A 23251-nucleotide genomic window follows, 5' to 3' on the forward strand; every position below is an offset into this window, starting at 1 on the left:
ATAGTGTGAACCGTGTGTGCTAATTTATGCAAGCCCCTCTTGTTGTTCATTGGAAGGCTGTTAAGAGAATCCTTTGCTACTTAGCCTGCACTTTCCACCATGGACTCTATCTCAAACGCAGCTCCACCTCACATCTCAATTTAATAAGATTTTGTGATGCTGATTAGACATCTAACATGGATGATTAACACTCCACCTCTAACTATCGTTTCTTTCCTTAGCCCCAACCTTGTTTCTTGGCAATCCTGCAAAATAGCATACCATCTCCAAGTGGTCCACCGAAGCTAAGTATCCTTGCAGATACTCCAAGTGGTGAATATGTTTCAATATATCCTTGCAGACGTATTCACCAAAGCTATTCCCAGCTCTCAGTTCGTTATCAAGTGAGACAAACTCAATGTAGCACAAGCACAGTATATATTTTTCACCATTACTATTATCTGCCTAATAAATTGTATTAATCACAACGTGGGCAATTTCTAGCCTAAAAAAGGTTAATTATACGAAGCATGAAAGTGCTTTCTATGAGGTGCCATGAAGAAAAATAATGCCTATGAAAGGAGCCCAAGGCCCAAATCATCTTCAAGCAGTTAACCTTAATAATGAATTCAATATTTTTCAATCAGAAAAAAGAAAAATAAACTTGGAGTTGGAGACTGCAGGTTAAGCATCAAGCACACTTCGAATACAAGATATAGAGAAAGAAAGGCCTCAAGATATTCGTAGCAAGATAAGCCAATATTCTCTAGGCTATATATGAGAGTTGTTTTTCAATTTTCACTCAAAACCATCCATATAGAGAACTATTTTCTTATGTTGAAATTTTATATAAGAGAGGTTCTTAGTTGCCATGGCCACAAGACCAGAGTGAACCGTATTTGTGTAGAGGTCTGCATGCACAAACCCTAGTACATGATCCATATGTAAACTTCAATGATTCATCAAACGGCTAATGAGAAATACTGTTGATGGAATCCCACATTCGAAATCGATATCATAGATGACAATGACAATGAATCGATGAAAAATGTATGTGATATATACATATATAATTACATAACTTACATTCTGTACCTTATATATATGAGGAATAAGGTAACATATAACTTTCCCCTTCTTTTCACATTTATCAATAGGAATACTGCTTTATTTTGCCGGGCATCCCAAGATCAACTATAAACAACAATAATTCATCATAATAAGCACAACCCACATAAATTAATCCAGCAAAAAACTCAAAGAAATTCAGGTACGGCACTTGACTCAATTGAATTCCCCTAATAAGAGGATGAAACAAAAGGGTTAATTTGCTCTAAGCTTCCTTACTTGCCTAGGACTGCAATTTATGCCACACCCACATTGAGGAGGCTCCTCAAAGTAGTCAACAGGAAACCTGGTGGACAGAATCCACACATAGAAATCAAGACCATCTCCATTCCTGATGATCTCTGATATGTCTATCCACAAAAAGAACAACTTCACACTGACGCCTTCCAGGCTAGATAGCATGCCATTTGATAAGTAACCTTTGATGGTGGGCTCGTACTTCAATTGGTAGAAGCCTCCAGAGAAGCTGCAACTATGACTGAAATAGGCTGAAAATTGACCTGTTGTGTCGTTGAAATCATAGCCTCTGACCCCATAGGGAAGAAGGCCAATTGGGAAGTTGTAGGCCTCAAGAACGTCATATGCTGATGGGGTGTTATTGAAGGAGTTGGCTGGAGGTGTATGTATGAGGATTAGGCAGAAAGTTGCTGCTAGAGAAATCAATCTTTGGGTTGCAGCTGAATCCATCTCTGTGTTTCTTCTTCTCCTTTTTTGTTTGATCGAAGAAGTACCGCTGATTGAGAGGTAGTTCAAACCAGAAGCCTGGCTGGTTCTCTTATAGTTTCTTGATTAAGGCTGAAGCAGAAGCTGAAGCAAATAATTTCGAAGAGCGTTCTTCAGGTGATGGAAGCTTGTTATTGGATGTGAAGTAACTTTCGCATAAGTTAAAAAGAATGTGAAATAATAATAATAATAATAATAATAATAATAATAATAAGAATAATAATAATATATCAAGATATCAAAATTTATGATAATAATAATAATTTAACATTATTGCATTGACAAAAAATAATTATTACATTTTTCTTATTTTATAAGATACTTGAAAAGTAATAATTTGACAAAATCTAGATAAAGTTAAAGAAAATTGTAACAATCTATTACATTTTTTTTAAGATTAAAAAATGTCAACCTTTCATCATAAGGGTAGAAAATGACAAAATTAATTAAATGCTTGAAAAAAGAATCTCAAAAAGTGACATTTTTAATTAAAAAAATGTGAGCAATTAAAAAACAAACACATTAAAAAAGGCTGAAAATTTGAAAGAAAATTACCTTAAGACTTAAGTTAATAAAACAAACTTTTTTAGATAAACTATTTGTGTGCTTATATTGTATGGCTAGCATTCATTATGCAATTAAGTTGATAATTTTTTTTTTTACATTAGATTATTCATAGAGACACGTAGGCATGGTCCTGCACTCCCACAATACTCTATGATGTCACTATTTGTTTAATTATGAAAGAATTGAAAACAAAAAGAATATTCTTAAATCTGTACTCATCTTCTACAACTATTTAATTTTATTGGCTTTTATAACACACATTCTATTCTACTTAAATGGGAACTATTAAGTTGTAAACTTTGATATGTTGACGACATGATAATTGTCTGGATTTGATTGTACAAAAAGGGGGTGGGGGGAATGAGTTACATTCTTATAGGCACTCGAATTGAGCACCTTCTGTATACATTTATTGACTATTGGGATTTGGGACTTGACAACTAGTAAGTTCCACATGAGCAACATGCTGAAATGAGAAAAAGAAATTAGCAAAAAGACCACAACTTATTGCCACCAGATTATAGATCTATTGTACATTTGGACTCTCCAAATTTTCTGATTAAGCTGCAATTACAATGATCTCAATAAGGACAATCTCAAATATCACCAACAAATCTCTCATCTTTTGCCCAGAAACTGACAAAGAAACACCCAAAACCAAACAAATCAACATTCGAAAAAAATGCCTAAAACGATTCCTATGGAGAAAATAGTAATAGCGTAAATTGATGAGACTGCTAGTAGTTGTGAATATGAGATTAACAAGGATAAATCAAGAGGAGATGGAGGAAATGAAATTATTGAATGAATTTTCGGATGGATTATTTGATGGATTTCTACATTGAGTGGGAGGAACAACAACCCTGGTGATAGGGAGGAACGAGAACCCTAAAACGAGAGAGGAAGACCGGAAATGATCAAAGGAAGCAAATCTTTATAGGTGGGGGATAAACTTGTAATTTCATATTCGGGTCGAGGTGAGGCATATTATTACTAAACTCGATCCTGCCCCAAACCCGATTCAGGTTTAAAAAAAAAAAAAACCGAACCCGTCCCATCCCTGATTTCTATACTCCCATACCCATTCTAATATGGGAGGGTGATTTGAAAAACCCGCAAAATTGTCATTCCTAGATAAGATGATCACAAAATTATTTAGAACAACAATCTCACTTTAGTCTAATTAAAGGAGGTCAAATGCTTACCCTTTGGATTTTGGTACTTCTCCAGAAGCCCTATCTCTCTCTTTATGGCTTTGGCAATGAGGATTTGGTAGGTTGTCCTACCATAAGGAGCACTATAAGTTTTTGTGTTTTTATTGAAGCCAATTGCATTTATGGTATTCAAAGAAAGAACCAATAGTTGTTTGTTCTAATTCTAAAGACACTCTATAGCCTTCACTAGAGCTAGGATCACTAGACTAATGTTTCTATATATGTAGGGACATTGGGTTATCTCTTCTAAAACCACCATAATTATTTTGTGACAATATGAATAATTTACATATATCAATTCATCCAATGTTTCATGCTCACTTGAAACATATGGAGCTCAATTACCTCCTTTTTCATGAAAAAGTTGCTATGCCAATTAGCTAATATTTTTATAAACCTCTTGTTGAAAACTATTTTTATATTATTTCAAGACAAGTTGGACATTCATTTTCATTCCTACCCGAGCTTTAGGGTGAACCTGAAATTGATTGCAGGCTCTGGAGAATCTTGTGGGCTCTTTCTTGCAAGGCATCTCGAATGTGCGAGATAGATTAGCACTGATTTTATGTTTCTTGTGTACCTCCATGAGAATGGGCTTCATATGAATGAGATCATGCATGACAATCACTTAGTCATGTCCTTAATTAATCAGTAACATCAAAACATGTGAATATAGTACTGCTATATTAAACTTTTGTCATTACTTGAGCCGCACATGTTAAGAATTAATACAGAAGCTACCATAACCACAAGAAGTGATGAAGCATATTTGACTAAACTTAGGCCTGCACACACAAACCCTAGCTCATATATACGAAAATCTTCATGCATAATCAAACCAATAATGAGAAACACTGTTAATTGCTGGAAATCCCACATTATCATTAATGACAATGATAATGAATTGATGAAAAATATGTGATATATACACTGTTACATTCTGCACCCTTATTCTTGAAGGTGCATATATGGGGAATAAGGTAATGTATAACTTTGGCTTTCCTTTTTCATCACCAACCGTAAATTAGAAATAATAATCATCAAAATAACCACAACCCACATCGATCAATCCAGAAAACAACTCAAAGAAATTCAAGGACACCACTCATCTCAATTCAATTCCCGGCCCCTACTAATTAAGGAGAAACAGAAGGATTTGTAAGGAGCTTCCTTGCTTGCCTACGACCGCAGTTCATGCCACACCCACATTGAGGAGACTCCTCAAAGTACTCAATAGGGAACCAGGCTTTGCCAACCCCCACAGAGAAATCAATATCGTTGCCCCGCCGGAGGATCTCTACAATGTTCATCCACACATGGAAGAACTTCACACTGACACCTTCCAAGCTATCTAGCTTGCCGTTTGATATGTTACCTTTGATAGTGGACAGGTATTTCAATTGGTATGCGCCTTCAGAGAAGCTGCAGGTATCATTGAGATAGGCTACGAATTTTCCCGTGGTGGAGTTGAGTTCATAACCTAGGACCCCTTCTGGAAGTAGGCCTACTGGGAAGTTGTAGTCCTGAAGAACCTCGTATGCAGTAGGGTTTTCATTGGCGGAGGTGACTGGAGGTGAATGTATCAAGATTAGGCAGAGGGTTGCTGCTAGAGAAATCAATAATCTTTGGGTTGTGGCTGAATCCATTGATCTCTCTTTCTTTCTGTTTTTTCTTCTTCTTTGTTTTATCTAACTGCTGCCAATGGAAATGAAGATGGTTCAAACCAGAAGCTTGGCTGGTCCTCTTATAGCTTTTCGATTAAGGCTGAAGTGGAAGCCGAAACAATAATTTCAAAGAGCAATCCTAGGTAATGAGAAATAAATTTTATAATAAATTAAAAAAGGACTTAAATAAGAAGCGATATTATCCTATCTTCTATATACGTTAAATATTTTTCTTAAATTAGAAACTCTTCTACGAAAAGTACTCGAACACATCCAAAATGATTCATTAAACTTAAAATGATAACATTTTGGCTCAACCTTGCATAGACTAGTTCATCATTGAGGTGGTTGCCTAAGGCCCCTCTAAGTTCTTTGAGCTTGGATTAGTAAGGAATAGAGACAATATTACATTACAAAAAAAAAAAAAAAAAAAAGGGCCAAAACAAGCCAAGAGTTGACATCCCACTGTTGTATGTATATGGTTAAAATTATGTGGGCTTTCGATTAATGTGATTATAATGAAGTTCTCGAAAATACATTTTTCCTAATGCGTATATGATCTTACAATAGTAGAGTATGATTTTAATCAATTCATCGATTGAAAGAGGTATACATGAAAGTATTTGTCTCATGAAGGAACCCTAGTGACTTGTTAATTAATTTTTTTTCATTATCATCATTACATTTTCTCAATTTTAAAGCTAGTTTTTCATTTAGAAATTAAGTTCTCATCTTAATCTAATATTTGAAATGATAATTTATCCAATTGTAATTGGAATTATATGTAGGTATCATCCATCTTCAAGTAGACTCAATTATTAATAAACATTATTGGAATGAAGACCTCTGTTAATCTCTAAGTATGGTTTGATCATTTAGACATTATTTTCTCATGCAGGGTCTGTTATTGTATGTTTTTGATCAAATTTCAGACCTTTAATGAAGTTCTTATCTCAATAGCTTAGTTCTCTCTTACACACTATATATATTCAATGCATCAATGAGTGAGGTCTTCATCAACTCAAAGTCTTGTTTGTATTTCTTCAACTGGCCATTATGGAAAATGATTTTAATTCTGAAATTTTCTCTACTAAATTCAATGTAAGTACTCACCATTATCAATTCTATATTTTGTAATTCCTCCTTCACATGGCATGACGATGGATTACAAATATCAACAATCAAACAAAACCAAATGATCATAATATATGCTCAACACATTGTTTCAATCACAATTCACTTTGAGATCACTCTTGAGTGACCCATCTAGCTAGCACAAAGGCCTTTTAAAACTATATTGTTCTTTCTTTTGGATTACTCCACCTATATGATCACCATTGAAATAATTTTCATTAAAAAAAACTTAGAAGAAAAGAAAGGACTCATATATGAAAATATTGTTAATTTATGTGATACTCAATTTTTAGTTTTATTTATTTGGGAGCGAAGCTGAGAGGGTTAGAATCACTTCCCGACATTTAGACAATTACAAAAATTAGGTGTTTAACAAAATTTCAAAAATCACTTTTAAAGTTTTAAAGAATCATTCAAGTGAATCTTGAACTAGTATTTGATAAATAAATGTTTGCTCTAAAAATCACCTAATTGTTATGGGGAGGGGCATATTGGGCTTTGCAGGGATGGATCTGCCTGAGGAGGTATGAAGTAGTCTGGGATTTGTCTAGTTTCGGATGGGCTCACAATGGGCTTTGAGCAATAGTTTTGGGCTTGGAGTTGGTTGCCTGAGCCCATAAGTACTTATTTTGCATTCTTCTTCATTCAATGTTAAACCTATATTCTTCACTGTTTTCATGGATCAGAAGCTTGTGCTGCCATTCATCTGCCAACTCATCTGAAAGATTTTGGGATGCCTTGGATTTCCAGTATATAGCATAGAGCACAATCTGAGCTATTCCAAGAATGAATCCAATCCCATTTGGTACCTATAATTTAGAACACCATGCCCAAAAAAATTGTTTCAATCATAACTATATTGTGTGCTTCATTAAAATTCTTTCTAGGAAGTGAAATCAAGACCAAAGGACAAGGAAGGGATGTTGATCCATCATCCTTTATGTATGTTTAACCTTATTAGCAAATTGAAGTACTTTCAATTAATAACTTTCAAAAAAATCTTAAACCTTGCTTGGAAATTGTTCTTAAAAACAGTTTTTTATTTAAAAAGCAGAAAACGGTTTTCAAACTTACAAAACAAGTCTAATATTTTTTTTATAGAAACCAATTCTTTAAGAATTTGTTACGAAAATATGTTAATTTTAAAATAAATTTGAGATGTTTTTAGTTTTTTTTTTGTAGCATTTTAAGTAATAACTAAAAATCAATGTTTTTAATTAGAAGCGAAGGGGTCATTGAACCGAAAAATTAAATTATTGGTTTAAGGTTCATCGATCAGACAGATTATTAAACTGCAATTAAACTAATGATGTCATAAATATATAATTTATATATTATTAAAATTAAAAATAAAAATAATAAATTCTACAGATTGATAACTTCTTTTTTATTTGTTGAGCTTTTTCACAAATTTTTTTATCTGTAAAAGTCACCGTATGTCATAAAATTATTTGAAAATCAAAAAATTATTTTTAAACCAGAAAATCACTTTCAAATATGAAATTTAGATTAATTAAAATCAGAATTTTAATTTAAAATTAGAAAATTTAAAATTTATTTTTAAATTATAAACTTATTTTAAAATCATGAACTTACACAATGTTTTCATAAATTTATTTAAAATCACAATGTTTTCACTTTTCAAAAGTATGATTCATCAATTTAAATTAAAATCACAAATTTTAAAAATCAAAAAGTTAAAACAAATAGAAATGTAAAATAAATTATAATGGAAATAAAGTAGATAAATTACAAAGAAAATGGGAGGGGAGACTTACAGTTACAACCGGGAATGAGACTACTAATGGCATCCGCGGTGTCCCCATCAGCCAGCGACGTCGATGCCGATGTGCTCTAGAGCTTGAAGGAGGCGCATTGGACTAGAGCACGAAAGGCGCTGGGCGGCTAGGGGAGGGCAATGGCGCATAAGGGTTGGAGTGGGAAGGGGGGAAGGAGATAAGGTAAAACGTCATTTGTTTTGAATCTATTCGATTCATGAAGAACCATTTGATTTAGCCAATTCATCAATCCGATTGCCAGCTCCAGTGCTTCACGGTTGGCTCAAAGGGTGACCAGTTCAAAAGGTCAAATCGAATCGGAATGGTGATCAGCCAATAATCAAACCGATCAAAAACAGTTCAATCCGATTTGGTTTTCAAAACACAGCTAAAAATATGAAGAATGTTTTGGGAATTCTTACATTATATATAAATATATAATAATTTCATAGAAAATGAATTGAGAAAAATATTTTCATATTAAAGTTTTCAAATAGAATTTTGCTCTTAAAATAAACAAAAATTATGTTTAAGAATTGTTCACAATTTTTTTTTTATTTCAAAATTGTTTTTAAAAACTTTCCTAAACATGTCCATTTAATTACTCCTGATCAACCCTAGGCAGATAAAATTAATTAGGGTTTCGAGCAATAGATTAGCTAGTGGTACCATTTGTAGAACATGGAAGGGTTGAATTAAAAAAAAAAAAAAAAAGACCCTTAAAAATGTCATTTTCACGATATTAAACAATAGATTATATAGTAGTACCATTGTAGCATATGGAAGGGTTAAATGCCAAAGACCCTTAAAACATGTCATTTTCACAACAACTTTACATGGGTTTTTTCCCTTTAATGGACGAGGGTGAGAGCTTACTCCAACGAAGAAGTCTTTCACAAGGATAGCTCTCACTAAAGGAGTCTTTCACAAGGATGACATAAAAAGTCTAAATTATTCCATTTAACGGAAGGGAAAATAACATAAGCAAAGACATATACTTTATGCTTTTTGTCATCACCACCTTTTTCTACAAATTGACATTTTGATGCCATTTTTAAGTTTTGATATTAAATACATCTACTTTTCAATAAGAGAAAGAGAGAGTTCAACCTTAAAAATAAAAAATAAAACTTCTAGTTAACATTTTTGCAAAGGGTGAAGCATACATTAATATATTTAGGATTGCATACAATCCCAAACACATGAATTTGAATTAGATTATATGATAAACTTGTTATTTTAATTTTAGTTAGTAGAGGCTTATCCCCTCAAACATCATGGCTATATTTGGTTCTCAAAAGATTTGAGGGAAAATACTGAGGAAAAATAATAGAACAGAAAAGTAGGAAGAAATAAAATATGAAATAAAATTAAAAAAAAAAGATTAAAGTCTATAAATTATTTTTATCTACTTAGTTAAACTCATTTATAATATTTTAACTAATTTTAATTATATTTTTTTATAGTGAAACCAAACATGAGAAAATCACTTTTTTATTATTTTTTTCTTTCATTAATATTTTCCAAGAATCAAACATAGTCTATTTATATTACCTTCCACTGCCTTAGACTACTAAAATACTTGTTGTTGAAAGTATATATAGTGAAACCAAACATGAAAAAGTCACTTTCTTTATTATTTTTTTATTTTCTTAGTATTTTTCAAAAACCAAACATAGCCTATTTGTATCACCTTCCATTGACTCTTTTTTTTTTGGACTACTGAAATACTTGTTCTTGAATGTACATATATGAGGAAGAAAGTAATGTAAAACATCGATTTAAAGCCCATTTGACTGTGAATTTTAGGAAACGCTTTTAACATTTTTAACACTTGAAAAATTTTATCATTTAAGTGTTAGAAAGATTCGAAACGTTTCTTAGAATCAATGGCAAAAGCACTCTTAATTTCTTTTTTCATCATCAATGGGAAAGATCAACTGTAAATTAAAAACAGTAATTCATTAAAATAAGCACAACCCACATAAATCAATCCAGAAAACGAGTCAGAAATTAAAGTACACAACTAAATTCAATAGTCTACTAGTTAAGGAGAAACAGAAGGATTTATCGTGTTCCTGCTTGCTTGCTTGCTTGCCTAGGAAGTAGGAAAGCAGTTCATGCCACACACACATTGAGGAGATTCCTCAAAGTCCTTAATATGGAACCTGTCTCTTGCCACCCCCGCAGAGAAATGAATATGATTGTCACGCCGGAGGATCTCAACAATTTTTCTCCACTTATGAAAGAACATCACACTAACACCTTCCAAGCTAGATATCTTGCCGTTTGATATGTAACCTTTGATAGTGGGCTCGTATTTCAAACGGTATCCTCCTTCATAGACGCTGCAGCTATCATTGAGATAGGCTGAGAATTCACCTGTTCTGTGGTTGAGCTTGTAGCCTGTCACCACCTCTTCTGGAAGAAGGCCAACTGGGAAGTTGTAGTCCTCAAGAACCTCGTATGCTGTTGGGATTTCAGTGAAAGAGTTGACTAGAGTCAAATGTATCAGGATTAGGGAGAGGGTTGCTGCTAGAGAAATCGATAATCTTTGGCTTGTGGCTGAATCCATCGATCTCCCTTTCGGTTTCTTCTTCTTCTTCTTCTTCTTCTTCTTCTTCTTCTTATTTGAAATTAACCAAGTTTGGGGGGTTCTCTTATAGCTTTTCGATTAAGGCTGAAGTGGAAGCCGAAACAATAAATTCAAAGAGCAATCTACTGTCATCACCACCTTCTTGACATTTTGATGCCATATTTAAGCTTTGATATTAAATACATCTACTTTTCAATAAGAGAAAGATAGAGCTCAACCTTAAAAACTAAAATTAAAAATAAATATATAAATAAAAACTTCTAATTAATATTTTTGCAAAGGATGAAGCATACATTAATATATTTAGGATTGCATAAGGATTCAATGCCAAAGACCCTTAAAACATGTCATTTTCACAACAACTTTACATAGGTTTTTTTTCCTTTAATGGACGAGGGTGAGAGCTTACTCCAACGAAGAAGTCTTTCACAAGGATGACATAAAAAGTCCAAATCGCTCCATTTAAGGGAAGGGAAAATAACATAAGCAAATGCATATACTTCATGCTTTTTGTCATCACCACCTTCTTCTGCAAATTGACATTTTGATGCCATATTTAAGCTTTGATATTAAATACATCTACTTTTCAATAAGAGAAATATAGAGCTCAACCTTAAAAAATAAAAATAAAAATAAATAAATAAATAAATAAAAACTTCTAATTGACATTTTTGCAAAGGGTGAAGCATACATTAATATATTTAGGATTGCATAAGGGTTCAATGCTAAAGACCCTTAAAACATGTCATTTTCACAACAACTTTACATGGGTTTTTTTTCCTTTAATGGACGAGGGTGAGAGCTTACTCCAACGAAGAAGTCTTTCACAAGGATGGCATAAAAAGTCCAAATCGCTCCATTTAAGGGAAGGGAAAATAACATAAGCAAATGCATATACTTCATGCTTTTTGTCATCACCACCTTCTTCTGCAAATTGACATTTTGATGCCATATTTAAGCTTTGATATTAAATACATCTACTTTTCAATAAGAGAAAGATAGAGCTCAACCTTAAAAAATAAAAATAAAAATAAATAAATAAATAAAAACTTCTAATTAACATTTTTGCAAAGGGTGAAGCATACATTAATATATTTAGGATTGCATAAGGGTTCAATGCCAAAGACCCTTAAAACATGTCATTTTCACAACAACTTTACATGGGTTTTTTTCCTTTAATGGACGAGGGTGAGAGCTTACTCCACCGAAGAAGTCTTTCACAAGGATGGCATAAAAAGTCCAAATCGCTCCATTTAAGGGAAGGGAAAATAACATAAGCAAATGCATATACTTCATGCTTTTTGTCATCACCACCTTCTTCTGCAAATTGACATTTTGATGCCATATTTAAGCTTTGATATTAAATACATCTACTTTTCAATAAGAGAAAGATAGAGCTCAACCTTAAAAAATAAAAATAAAAATAAATAAATAAATAAAAACTTCTAATTAACATTTTTGCAAAGGGTGAAGCATACTTTAATATATTTAGGATTCCATACAATCCCTAACACATTAATTTGAATTAGATTATATAATAAACTTGTTATTTTAATTTTAGTTAGTAGAGGTTTATCTCCTCAAACATCATGGCTATATTTGGTTCCTGAAATATTTGAGGGAAAATGCAAAGGAAAAAAGTGGAACAAAAAAGTATGAAGAAATAAAATATGAAATAAAATAAAAAATAGATTAAAGTGTATAAATTATTTTTATCTGCTTATTTAAACTCATTTATCATCTTCTAACTAATTCTAACTATATTTTTCATAGTGAAACCAAACATAAGAAAATCATTTTTCTTATTATTATTTTTTTTTTAATATTTTCCAAGAATCAAACACAGTCTATTTATATTACCTTTCACTACCTTTTTTTTTTAACGAGACTACTGAAATACTTGTTGTTGAAGGTGTATATAGTGAAACCAAGCATGAAAAAGTCACTTTCCTTATTTATTTTTTCTTTCCTTAGTATTTTTCGAGAACCAAATATAATCTATTTGTATCACTTTCCTTTGACTTTTTTTTTTTAGACCACTGAAATACTTGTTCTTGAATGTACATATATGAGGAAGAAAGTAATGTAAAACATCAGTGTAAAGCCCATTTGACAGTGATTTTTAGGAAACGTTTTTAACATTTTTAACACTTGAAAAATTTTATCATTTAAGTGTTAAAAAGATTTGAAACGTTTTTTTAGAATCAATGGCAAAAGCACTCTTAATTTCTTTTTTTCATCATCAATGGGAAAGATCAAGTACTGTAAATTAAAAACAGTAATTCATTAAAATAAGCACAACCCACATAAATCAATCCAGAAAACGAGTCAGAAATTAAAGTACACGACTAAATTCAATAGTCTACTAGTTAAGGAGAAACAGAAGGATTTATCGTGATCCTGCTTGCTTGCTTGCTTGCCTAGGAAGTAGGAAAGCAGTTCATGGAACACACACATTGAGGAGATTCCTCAAAGTCCTTAATATGGAACCTGTCTCTTGCCACCCCCGCGGAGAAATGAATATGATTGTCACGCCGGAGGATCTCAACAATTTTTCTCCACTTATGAAAGAACATCACACTAACACCTTCCAAGCTAGATATCTTGCCGTTTGATATGTAACCTTTGATAGTGGGCTCGTATTTCAAACGGTATCCTCCTTCATAGACGCTGCAACTATCATTGAGATAGGCTGAGAATTCACCTGTTCTGTGGTTGAGCTTGTAGCCTGTCACCACCTCTTCTGGAAGAAGGCCAACTGGGAAGTTGTAGTCCTCAAGAACCTCGTATGCTGTTGGGATTTCAGTGAAAGAGTTGACTAGAGTCAAATGTATCAGGATTAGGGAGAGGGTTGCTGCTAGAGAAATCGATAATCTTTGGCTTGTGGCTGAATCCATCGATCTCCCTTTCAGTTTCTTCTTCTTCTTCTTCTTCTTATTTGAAATTAACCAAGTTTGGGGGGTTCTCTTATAGCTTTTCGATTAAGGCTGAAGTGGAAGCCGAAACAATAAATTCAAAGAGCAATCTACTGTCTAATTGAATGTGAAATAATTTTATAATAAGTTTAAAAAAGGGGTTTAAGTAAGAAACAATATTCTCCTATCCTCTATCTTAAATTTTTAAGTCAACAATAATTTCAAAGAGCAAATCTTTGGGTAACCACAATTTAATTGAATGTAAAATAACTTTTATAATAAACTAAAAAATGGGGATTAAGTAAGAAGCAATATTGTCCTATCTTCTATGTTTAATTTTTAAGCGGAAACAATGATTTCAAAAAAAAAAAAAAACTCTTTAGGTCATGACATTTTAATTGAATGTGAAATAACTTTTATAATAAGCTAAAAAAAAGCTTAAGTAAGAAACAATATTATCGTATCTTCTATGTTAAAATTTTTTTAATTGAAACAATAATTTCAAAGAGAAATGGTTAGGTAATGATAGTTTAATTGAATGTAAAAAAAAAAAAAAAAAGGAGGGGGGGGTGGTTTAAGTAAGAAGCAATATTGCCCTATCTTCTATGTTAAATTTTTAAGCTGAAACAATAATTTCATAGAGTAATTTAATGACAATTTAGTTGAAAATGAAATAACTTTTATAATAAGTTTAAAAAAAAGTACAAGGACTTAGGTGAGAAGCAATATTGTCCTATATATCTTATATGTTAAATTTTGAAATTGAAACAATAATTTCAAATAGCAATCTTCAAATAATGAAAGTTTAATTGAAAATGAAATAACTTTTATAATAAGTTAAAAAAAAAGTACAAGGACTTATGCGAGAAGCAATATTGTACTAAATATCTTCTATGTTAAATTTTGAAATCGAAACAATAATTTCAAATAGCAATCTTCAAGTAATGAAAGTTTAATTGAATATAAAATAACTTTTATAATAAGTTAAAAAAACAAGGGTACGGAGACTTATGTGAGAAGCAATATTGTCTTATCTTTTATGTTAAATTTTTAATCCCAAACAATAATTTTAAATCACAGTCTTCGGGTAATGACGATTTAATTGAATTTGAAATAACTTTTATAATAAGATTAAAATAAAAATGATAATAAGACTAATGTAAGAAGCAATATTATTCTATCTACTATGTTAAATTTTTTTCTTAAATTAAAAACTCTTCCTAAAAGAAAAAAAAAATACTCGAATGCATCCAAAATGATTTATTAATTTGGCCTATTATGGGGGTATCTCGACCTAGGACTAAATGGAAAGAGGTTGAGTGGGCTAGGGTTTGTCTAGTTGGGGACCTTAGGTTGGCCTCATAGTATGCTCTGAATGATGGTTTTGGCTCAACCTTGCACAGACTAGTTCATCATTAAGGTTGTTGCCTAAGGCCCCCTCTAAAAAAGAGCCTTTGTATAGCTCTTGGGCTTGGATTATTAAGGAATAGAGACAATATTACAAATAAAAACCAAGAGTTGGCATATCCCATTGTTGTATGTATATGGTTCAAATTATCTAGCCTTTCAATTAAGCTTTTACTAAGGGCACATTGGGCTTGGCATGCGGGGTTTGTCTTGTTTCGGATGTGCTCATATTGGGCTTTGAGTAATGGATTTGGGCTTGGAGTCGGTTGTCTGGGCCCACAAGTACTTATTTTGCATTTTAATTTTATAAATAGATTAATTACTTGGATAGGCCAAAGCACTTATAAATAAATCACAAAAATTAAAAATAAGTTACACGTATGAATTGAAAAAAAAAAAGCACTTTGGATTCATCTTCATTCAATGTTGAGCCTCTACTCTTCACTGTTTTCATGGATCAGAAGCTTGTGCTGCCATTCATCTTCCAAGACATCTGAAAGATTTTGAGATGTCTTAGATTTCCAATACATGGCATAGAGCACAATCTGAGCGGCTCCAAGAATGAATCCAATCCCATTTGGTACCTGTAATTTAGTGTTAACACCATGCCCAAAAAATTGTTTCATTCATAAGATATGTAGTGTGCATCATTAAAATTCTTTCTAGGAGAAGAAATGAAGACAAAAGGAGAAGGAAGAGATATTGGCCCGTGTTGAACCTTACTAATGAATTGAGGTACTTCGCAATGAATGTAACCTCTAAGAAAAATCTTAGAACTTGTTTGAAAATTATTCTCGAAAATAATTGTGTAAGTTTCTTATAGAAAAAAAAAGTTTTAGAGAATTGTTGATAAAAATATTATTTTTAAAAACAAATTTGAGACAGCTATTTTTTTATGGTGTACTCAGCAACAACTAAAAATTTGAAGGATATTTTGGGAACTTTCACATCATACATTATAGAAAATAAGTCAAAAAAATTATTTTTCATATTTAAAATTTCAAATAAATTTTGTTATTGAAAATAAATGAGAATTATTTTTAAGAATTGTTCTTAAAATTTCTATTTTTCAAGAATTATTTTGTAAAACGTTCTAAAATAGATCCTTCATTTCTCAACCCTTCAAAATTAATTAGAGTTTTTGAGCAATAGGTTAGCTAGGAGTACCATTCCAAGGACATGGAAGGGTTGAATTCAAAAGAAAACCCTTAGAAATGTCATTTTTCATGGCTTTCGAGCAATAGATTAGCCAATAGCACCAATTGTAGCATATAGAAAGGTTGAATTCAAAATAAAATGTCATTTTATAGCAATTGTAGATTATTTTTTTTCCCATTTTTTCTTTCTTTCTACTTTAATGAACAATGATAAGAGCTTACTCCAACGAAAAAGTCTTTCACAAGGATGGCATAGAAAGTCCAAATCGCTCCATTCAAGAGAAGGAAAAAAGATAGAAGAAAAGGCATGTATTCCACACTCTTTGTCATCACCACCTTTTTCTGCAAATTGACATTTTAATACAATATTTATGCCTTGATATTAAATACATCTCCTAGTCAATAAGAGGAAGATAGAGCTCAAACCCAAATAAAAAGCCACTCATTTTAATCAACATTTTTTCATCAAAAAATTGATCAACTTTCATGTAGATCAATCAAATATATACCTCTAGATTCTTACCATGGCTGTAAAGGGTGAACCATACATTAATATATTTAGGACTGCACAAACAATCCCTAATACATCGAGCCGTAAATCTCCATCCATGACGATAAGAGTAATCAGAACCACACCTGCTGGAAATCCCACATTCAAAGTCACAACAAGTATGGCAGTCTTGGCCTGAAACAGATACAGTATATGACAAAGATCATGAATGGATGAAAAATATGCATATGCACATATGATCATAGTCATATATGGGGATATATAGTTGTAATATGACTGTATACAACTTTACCCTCATTCTTGTAGGTGCAAATATGAGGAATAAGATTACATAAACGAGCTCGATGATTATGCCAAAACCATTGACAGTGGCTATCAGGAGGCCTCCAGACTTCATGAGTCCATAGAAAACCCACAAGGATGAAGTTGCTAATGAGCTAACATAAGGGAGGCTCTCAAACTCCTCGGTCGATCGATGTTTTACTATTCGCGAGAACGTCGGCCTGCAAATTGCATTTCAAGTTTTTCGCCAATTGTAAGCAATATTAGAAACTAAGTACTTCAGGACTCTTGAAGATACATATACTAATATCACTACTCACACAGGAGAAAGCATGTACAGTACAGAAATGATGTTCCCTGAAAAGCAAATTAAGCCAAAAGATCAACCATGATTCTCCCATTGGATATGGCCTAAAACCCTGCACATATATATCCCAAAAAGAGATAATATTCTCTAGAGAATTGAATTGGGGTCTTACCTATTACTCCAGAAATGAAGCTTAGGGTTGCCATGTTGATCAGGAAAACCTTGAATTGGGAAAAGAGAGGAGATTGAAGAGAAAGGGCTGCAGCTTCCTATATAGCTCTTTTGTGCTTGGTTTGAAGGGAGAATCCTTGAATCACCTATCTAGGAACCAAGGTTCACCTAATGTCAACATTAAAATTTTCATTTGAGAAAGAAAATGAAAGAAAATTAGCAGCCATGCTTGAAATCTTTAATTCATTTAGGCCTGTGAGACTTCACCTAATCTTTATTTTTAATATTATTAATTCAAACCAAAATTAACCATGCAAGTGTATGTATTTTTTATGGATGATGATAACAAAGTCCATGGAAATGCTCTATTGAACTTATTCTTCATGTCATTTTCCCCATTTTTGTTCTCACAAAAATAATTTTTTTTTTTTTGGCTAAACCATACATTAATTAGTTAATTTTAGAGAAGAATTCTTAAAAAATATTCCACTATTACTCTATATATTAATCAAAAAATTTTAAAATAATCTTGGATATTAAGTTAAACAATTTGCTAGTCAAGTGGGTTGCACCAAAGATTATGATTTTGATGTTAAATTTATTTTTATGTGTATTATAACAATAAAGATAGTATGTACGTTTCATCTTCGTATATTAAACCCTTCTTGTAAAGAAAGGTGATCAAATCCTTAATCCAACGGGTTTAATTTAAAAACTTACACGTCCAAGTGGAATTTTTTTATTGAATTCTAATCCATAGACGCCAACTCGTATGCCTAAGGGGAATCCTTTTTATCAAATTCTAATTTTTAGATTCAAACCCTATGCCTATAAATTATGTTATGGACTCCAATCACCACAAGATTCCTTAGTAATTTTTAAATGAAAATAAGAGAGAGGCAAGTTAAGGTTCAGTTAGATAAATTTCTTGTTTTTTATTTTTTTAAATAGAAAATTATAGTAGTTCATATATAAAGTACAAAAATTCTTTAAGACTCATCTTGTGGGAGTTCATTAGTCTGGGGACCCAAGAACTATGGTTATATATAGCTCTTTTGGAAGTGAATGAGTGGGAAGAATCGATCAAAGGTTGTAATTACTAACACCAAAATATTTACTATGTAAAAGGCCACTCGATTAGCCAGGTAAAAGTCCTTTGCAAAGCATAAAAATGAAATATTATGTAAGGAGATTACTTGCTAAAAGATTATACAAGTCGTGGCTAAAGTTGCAAAAATAAGGGCTTGAATACCACTTGTAAATTTTATGAATCTAACTCTAAAAAAATTGTTTAAAATTTAAAAATATTTTTAAAAAAATCTTTAAAAAATGTATTAAAAAAAATTACTATCTCAAATCTTAAAAATTTTATAAATAATTTTTACAGACATAAGATGAGTTTATATTTTTGTAAAACAATTATTATATTTTATGGTGGATTGTGAAACCTAAATCAGTTTTGTTACATTTCACTTGAGATGTCGAGGATCAAGCTGTCCGATTAGCTTGCGAGGGGCAAGCTCCCTATAGATCTCTCGAGGATCGAGTCGCCCAATTAGCTTGCAGGGATTGAAAGGGGTAGCACCTCTTGGAGAAATTTTTTTATGAGATGAATGACGAGTTTGCCCTTATTATATATTTAACTCTTTTATATTTTAGGGTTTTGTTTTTGAGAGAGTGCAGCCATAATTGAGAGGTGTTTTCTATAGCTTTACTGTTGTAACTCTACTTGTTCTTTTATATTTATAGATTGTTGAATGTTGATGCACCTTGTGGACATAGGGATCACATTGATCGTCACACCACATTAAAAATCTTGAGTTATTTTTATTTTCTATTTATGTGTACGTGTGATTTGGTTAACATTTTACTATAAGGTACATTATTTTCTATTTTTAAAAATGAAAAATAAATTTTATCTAATAGAGCATATAATACTTTATCTTGCTTCTTCTTGTAAGTTAGATTTGATATGACATCGTTTTCTTCTTACTTTGAAGTGTTTTTCACATAATATGGATGTCCCTGTATTTGGTTGTTTTTCATAATCTTTCATATATTGCCTTTCACTCTTTTTATAGACATTTGGGTGTATATATGATATTTGAAGTGTATTTGCATGCACTTTGGATATATGATATTTTCTTTAATCCATAAGTAGATTTTGTTTAGGTTATAGATTGTCTTGCGTAGATTCAAATGGAAGGTAAAATTGTTGTGGATAAGTTTATCTAGCCCATGAAAAGTTTCCTAAATTCATGTATTGAGCTATTTTATTTAGGTATTCTCTTATCTCAAATGTAAATAACATTAGGGCCTTGGGATGTTGGTGAAAAATGGTTGAGAAAAAAGTTTTTTTAAGGTTCAAGGGTGAAGATACAAGTTTTTTTATCAACCTTTTGGGGAAGCTTCTATGCTATGATTTCTCTTTCTATTCATTGTTTTTTGGGTGATGGATTCCACATCCAGCATTGATATATGTTTCCATTGGTTTTTAAGGTGAAAAAACTAATAAGGATTTATTTGTATCAATAATTTTATTAAAATTGAAGAAATTCTCTCTGTAGTTTTTTATCGGTTATTCATATTATTTTTTGTGTCATTTTGGTTGGATGTTCTTATATTATTATTGTTGTTATGTTATTATTACAAGAGATTATTATCATTGTGGAGGAATCTTTTAACTTGTAAAGGTGAATACTCTATAATTACATTTAAATTTCCAACATAAGCAAGTAGGATGATTAAGGTTATATTTGGTTCTCGCAGAACAGTAAGGAAAGGAAAAAAATATAAAGAAAATGGTTTTCTCATATATGAATGTCTTATAAAAAATACAAAAAATAAATAAATAAAATTAAAATTAGTTATAAACTTATACATTTTAAATTATTTAATATATATACCAAAGATTTAAAATAAGTTAAATGAATTTGAAGTAAGATATAAAAATAAATTATCGACTTTAAGTTAATCTATTTTTTATTTTTCTTTACTTTTTCTTTCTCTTGTATTTTCTCTAATATTTTCCTGTAACCAAACATAACTTGAGGATTTGGTTCGTGACCTGCCCTAACGGAGAGCAACATACATTTCAGACCTGCACTACTCTTAACTCCAACAACATACTTCAGTGGATGTAAGCATCAATTTTCAAATGTGAATGAAGTAGCCTTTGTGACAAATAAGAGATCGATCCCGGATCTTGGAGCCCTTACAATTGAAAGACCTTCAATTCTTTATGACATTCTTTCAATATTCTTGAGCCTCCATGTTTGCACAGTTCTTTTCTTTTCTTTCTTCCATGAATGTTAAACATCTAGTCTTCAGAACTGTTTTCGGGTATGAGATGCTTGTGTTGCCATCCATCCTCCAACTCTGAAATATTTTGGGATGGCTTAGATTTCCAGTATATGGCATAGAGCACCATCTGAGCTGTTCCAAGAAGAAATCCAATCCCATTTGGCACCTATGATTTAGAGTTAAACCATTAATATTATATGCCTAATACCTTGTTTAAGTCACAACATACATGCAATCTCAGCCTACACACATTTCATTATATTAAGAGAAGTAATACTTAGGAGAGGAGCCAAAGGCCCAATGCATCTTTAATTAAGCACTAAGCACCGCATTAATCGAACAAGTACTTTTAAAGAATCCGAAAAATGGAAATCGGAGACTTCAGGATAAGGAAGATGCTAGCACATCATTTTTCTTTCCTAGCCTTCACCTAAAATTGAGGATAAATCAAAATTAACCTTTGTACTCCTAAACGCTAGGCTGATAAATTTAATTTGGGACCCAAGCAAGAGCTTAGTACTTAGTTTAGTTCTAGCACATGGATAGTTGAATCCTAAGAGAATATTAAAAATTTGTCATTTTCATGACAATCAATATATGTAGATGAGAGCTTACTCCAAGGAAGAAGTCTTTCACAAGGATGGCATAGACGGTCCAAATCCCTCCATTTAAGAAAAAGAAAAACGATAGAAGGAAAGGCATGTACTCCACACTCTTTGTAGTCAACACCCTTTTCTGCACATTAACATGTTGATACAATTAAACTTTGGTACATATATAAATCTACTGGTCAATAAGAGGAAAACGGCTCAACCCGAAAAGGGAACACTTCACTGTAATTAACAATTTTGCATCAAAATTAATCAACCTTGATGTAGACATTGTAGCATCAAAATTAATCAACATGTAACTAAGAATTAAAAATCCAAAATATGCAATTTTAAACGAAATTAAAAATATAGATCACATGCAAAACTAAAATGAATTATCAACTCAAGCAACTTTCTATCAAAATAAATTAATAAATAGATAAATAAAACAAAATGAATATGATTATTAAGCTCATGAAATTTCCTATAAATAAATAAATAAATGAATAAAACTAATAGATAGAGAAAGATAAAAACAAAAACAAAAAAAAAACAAAATCAAGCACATGCAAGCCATACGAGCTATGCAACCATACAAGTCATGCAAACCATGCATCCATGCATAAAATGATCTAAATTGGCCTAAGGTGCCTAATGGGCCAAGTTTGCCTAATGGGTCAAGTGTATTTAAATGGGCTTGGGGTGCCTAAGTGGGCCTAAGATGGTACCTAAGTGGGCCTAAGATGGTGCCTAATGGGCCAAGTATATCTAAATAGGCTTAGGGTGCCTAAGTGGGCTTAGGGTGATGCCTAATGGGTAAGGTGTATCTAAATATGCCTCAGGTGCCTAAGTGGGCCTAGGTGGTGCCAAATGGGTCATGTGTATTTAAATGGGCCTAAGGTGCCTAAGTGGGCCTAAAGCGGTGCCTAACGGGCCAAGTGTACCTAAATGGGTCTAGGGTGCCTAAGTGGACCTAAAGTGGTGCCTAATGGGCCAAGTGTACCTAAATGGGCCTAAAATGCCTAAGTAGGCCTAAAGTGGTGCTTAATGGGTCAAGTATATCTAAATGGGCCTAGGGTACCTAAATAGGCCTAAAGTGGTGCCTAATGGGCCAAGTGTATCTAAATGGGTCTAGAGTGCCTAAGTGAACCTAAGTCTAAATTAGGGTTGCCAAGAATCACAACGGGGTTAGATAAATCCCTCAACCAAAATCCCCAAGGTGGCTTAGAAAATATAGGCTACACGAGTAGTAATGGACCACCAAAGAATTGATGTAAAGTACAGGACAAATACTTAATAGGATATGTGCTAGGAGGACAAAATGGAGGGCCTACACTTGCTTCTTCTTGTAAGTTGGATTTGGTATGTCATTTTTTCCTTACTTTGAAGTGTTTTTCACATAATATGGATGTCCCTGTATTTGGTTGTTTTTCAGAATCTTTCGTATATTGCCTTTCACTCCTTTTATACACATTTGGGTGTTATTGCATGCACTTTGGATATATGATATTTTCTTTAATCCATAAGTAGATTTTGTTTCGGTTATAGATTGTCTTGTGTAGATTCAAATGAAAGGTAAAATTGTTGGGGCTAAGTTTATCTAGCCCATGAAAAGTTTCCTAAATTCATGTATTGAGCTATTTTTATTTAGGTATTCTCTTACCTCAAATGTAAATAACATTAGGGCTTTGGGATGTTGGTGAAAAATGGTTGAGAAAAAATGAAAGAAAATTAGGTTGTTTTCCAGATACTATTCTAAGGTTCAAGGGTGAAGATACAAGTCCTTTGATCAACCTTTTATGGAAGTTTCTATGATATGATTTCT

General features: G+C 32.2%; 5 protein-coding genes across 5 annotated transcripts; all 5 read right to left on the reverse strand.

Annotated features, from left to right (window-relative positions):
- Window positions 1-1013: 1013 nt before the first annotated feature.
- LOC100251008 (uncharacterized) lies at window positions 1014-1930 on the reverse strand. The gene has a single exon (XM_010661359.3). It carries the CDS (start codon window positions 1792-1794, stop codon window positions 1303-1305), a length of 492 nt encoding a protein of 163 aa, XP_010659661.1. The 5' UTR covers window positions 1795-1930; the 3' UTR covers window positions 1014-1302.
- A 2541-nt stretch (window positions 1931-4471) lies between these two features.
- On the reverse strand, window positions 4472-5333 carry LOC100247685 (uncharacterized). The gene has a single exon (XM_002283294.4). It carries the CDS (start codon window positions 5255-5257, stop codon window positions 4748-4750), a length of 510 nt encoding a protein of 169 aa, XP_002283330.1. The 5' UTR covers window positions 5258-5333; the 3' UTR covers window positions 4472-4747.
- A 4795-nt stretch (window positions 5334-10128) lies between these two features.
- LOC100242551 (uncharacterized) lies at window positions 10129-11393 on the reverse strand. The gene is made up of 2 exons (XM_002283306.5): window positions 11307-11393; window positions 10129-10921 (listed from the first exon to the last, which is right to left on the reverse strand). The coding sequence occupies exon 2, from the start codon at window positions 10760-10762 to the stop codon at window positions 10286-10288; it is 477 nt and encodes a 158-aa protein (XP_002283342.1). The 5' UTR covers window positions 10763-10921; window positions 11307-11393; the 3' UTR covers window positions 10129-10285.
- Window positions 11394-13203: 1810 nt separating this feature from the next.
- On the reverse strand, window positions 13204-13680 carry LOC100264841 (uncharacterized). The gene has a single exon (XM_002283314.3). The coding sequence runs from the start codon at window positions 13678-13680 to the stop codon at window positions 13204-13206; it is 477 nt and encodes a 158-aa protein (XP_002283350.1).
- Window positions 13681-15539: 1859 nt separating this feature from the next.
- On the reverse strand, window positions 15540-17568 carry LOC100245867 (bidirectional sugar transporter SWEET17-like). The gene is made up of 5 exons (XM_059742468.1): window positions 17535-17568; window positions 17376-17412; window positions 17066-17276; window positions 16786-16947; window positions 15540-15689 (listed from the first exon to the last, which is right to left on the reverse strand). Exons 1-5 carry the CDS (start codon window positions 17566-17568, stop codon window positions 15540-15542), a joined length of 594 nt encoding a protein of 197 aa, XP_059598451.1.
- Between the last annotated feature and the right edge of the window lie 5683 nt (window positions 17569-23251).

The sequence above is a fragment of the Vitis vinifera genome, chromosome 14 (assembly GCF_030704535.1).
Source record: "Vitis vinifera cultivar Pinot Noir 40024 chromosome 14, ASM3070453v1".
Classification (NCBI taxonomy): domain Eukaryota; kingdom Viridiplantae; phylum Streptophyta; class Magnoliopsida; order Vitales; family Vitaceae; genus Vitis; species Vitis vinifera.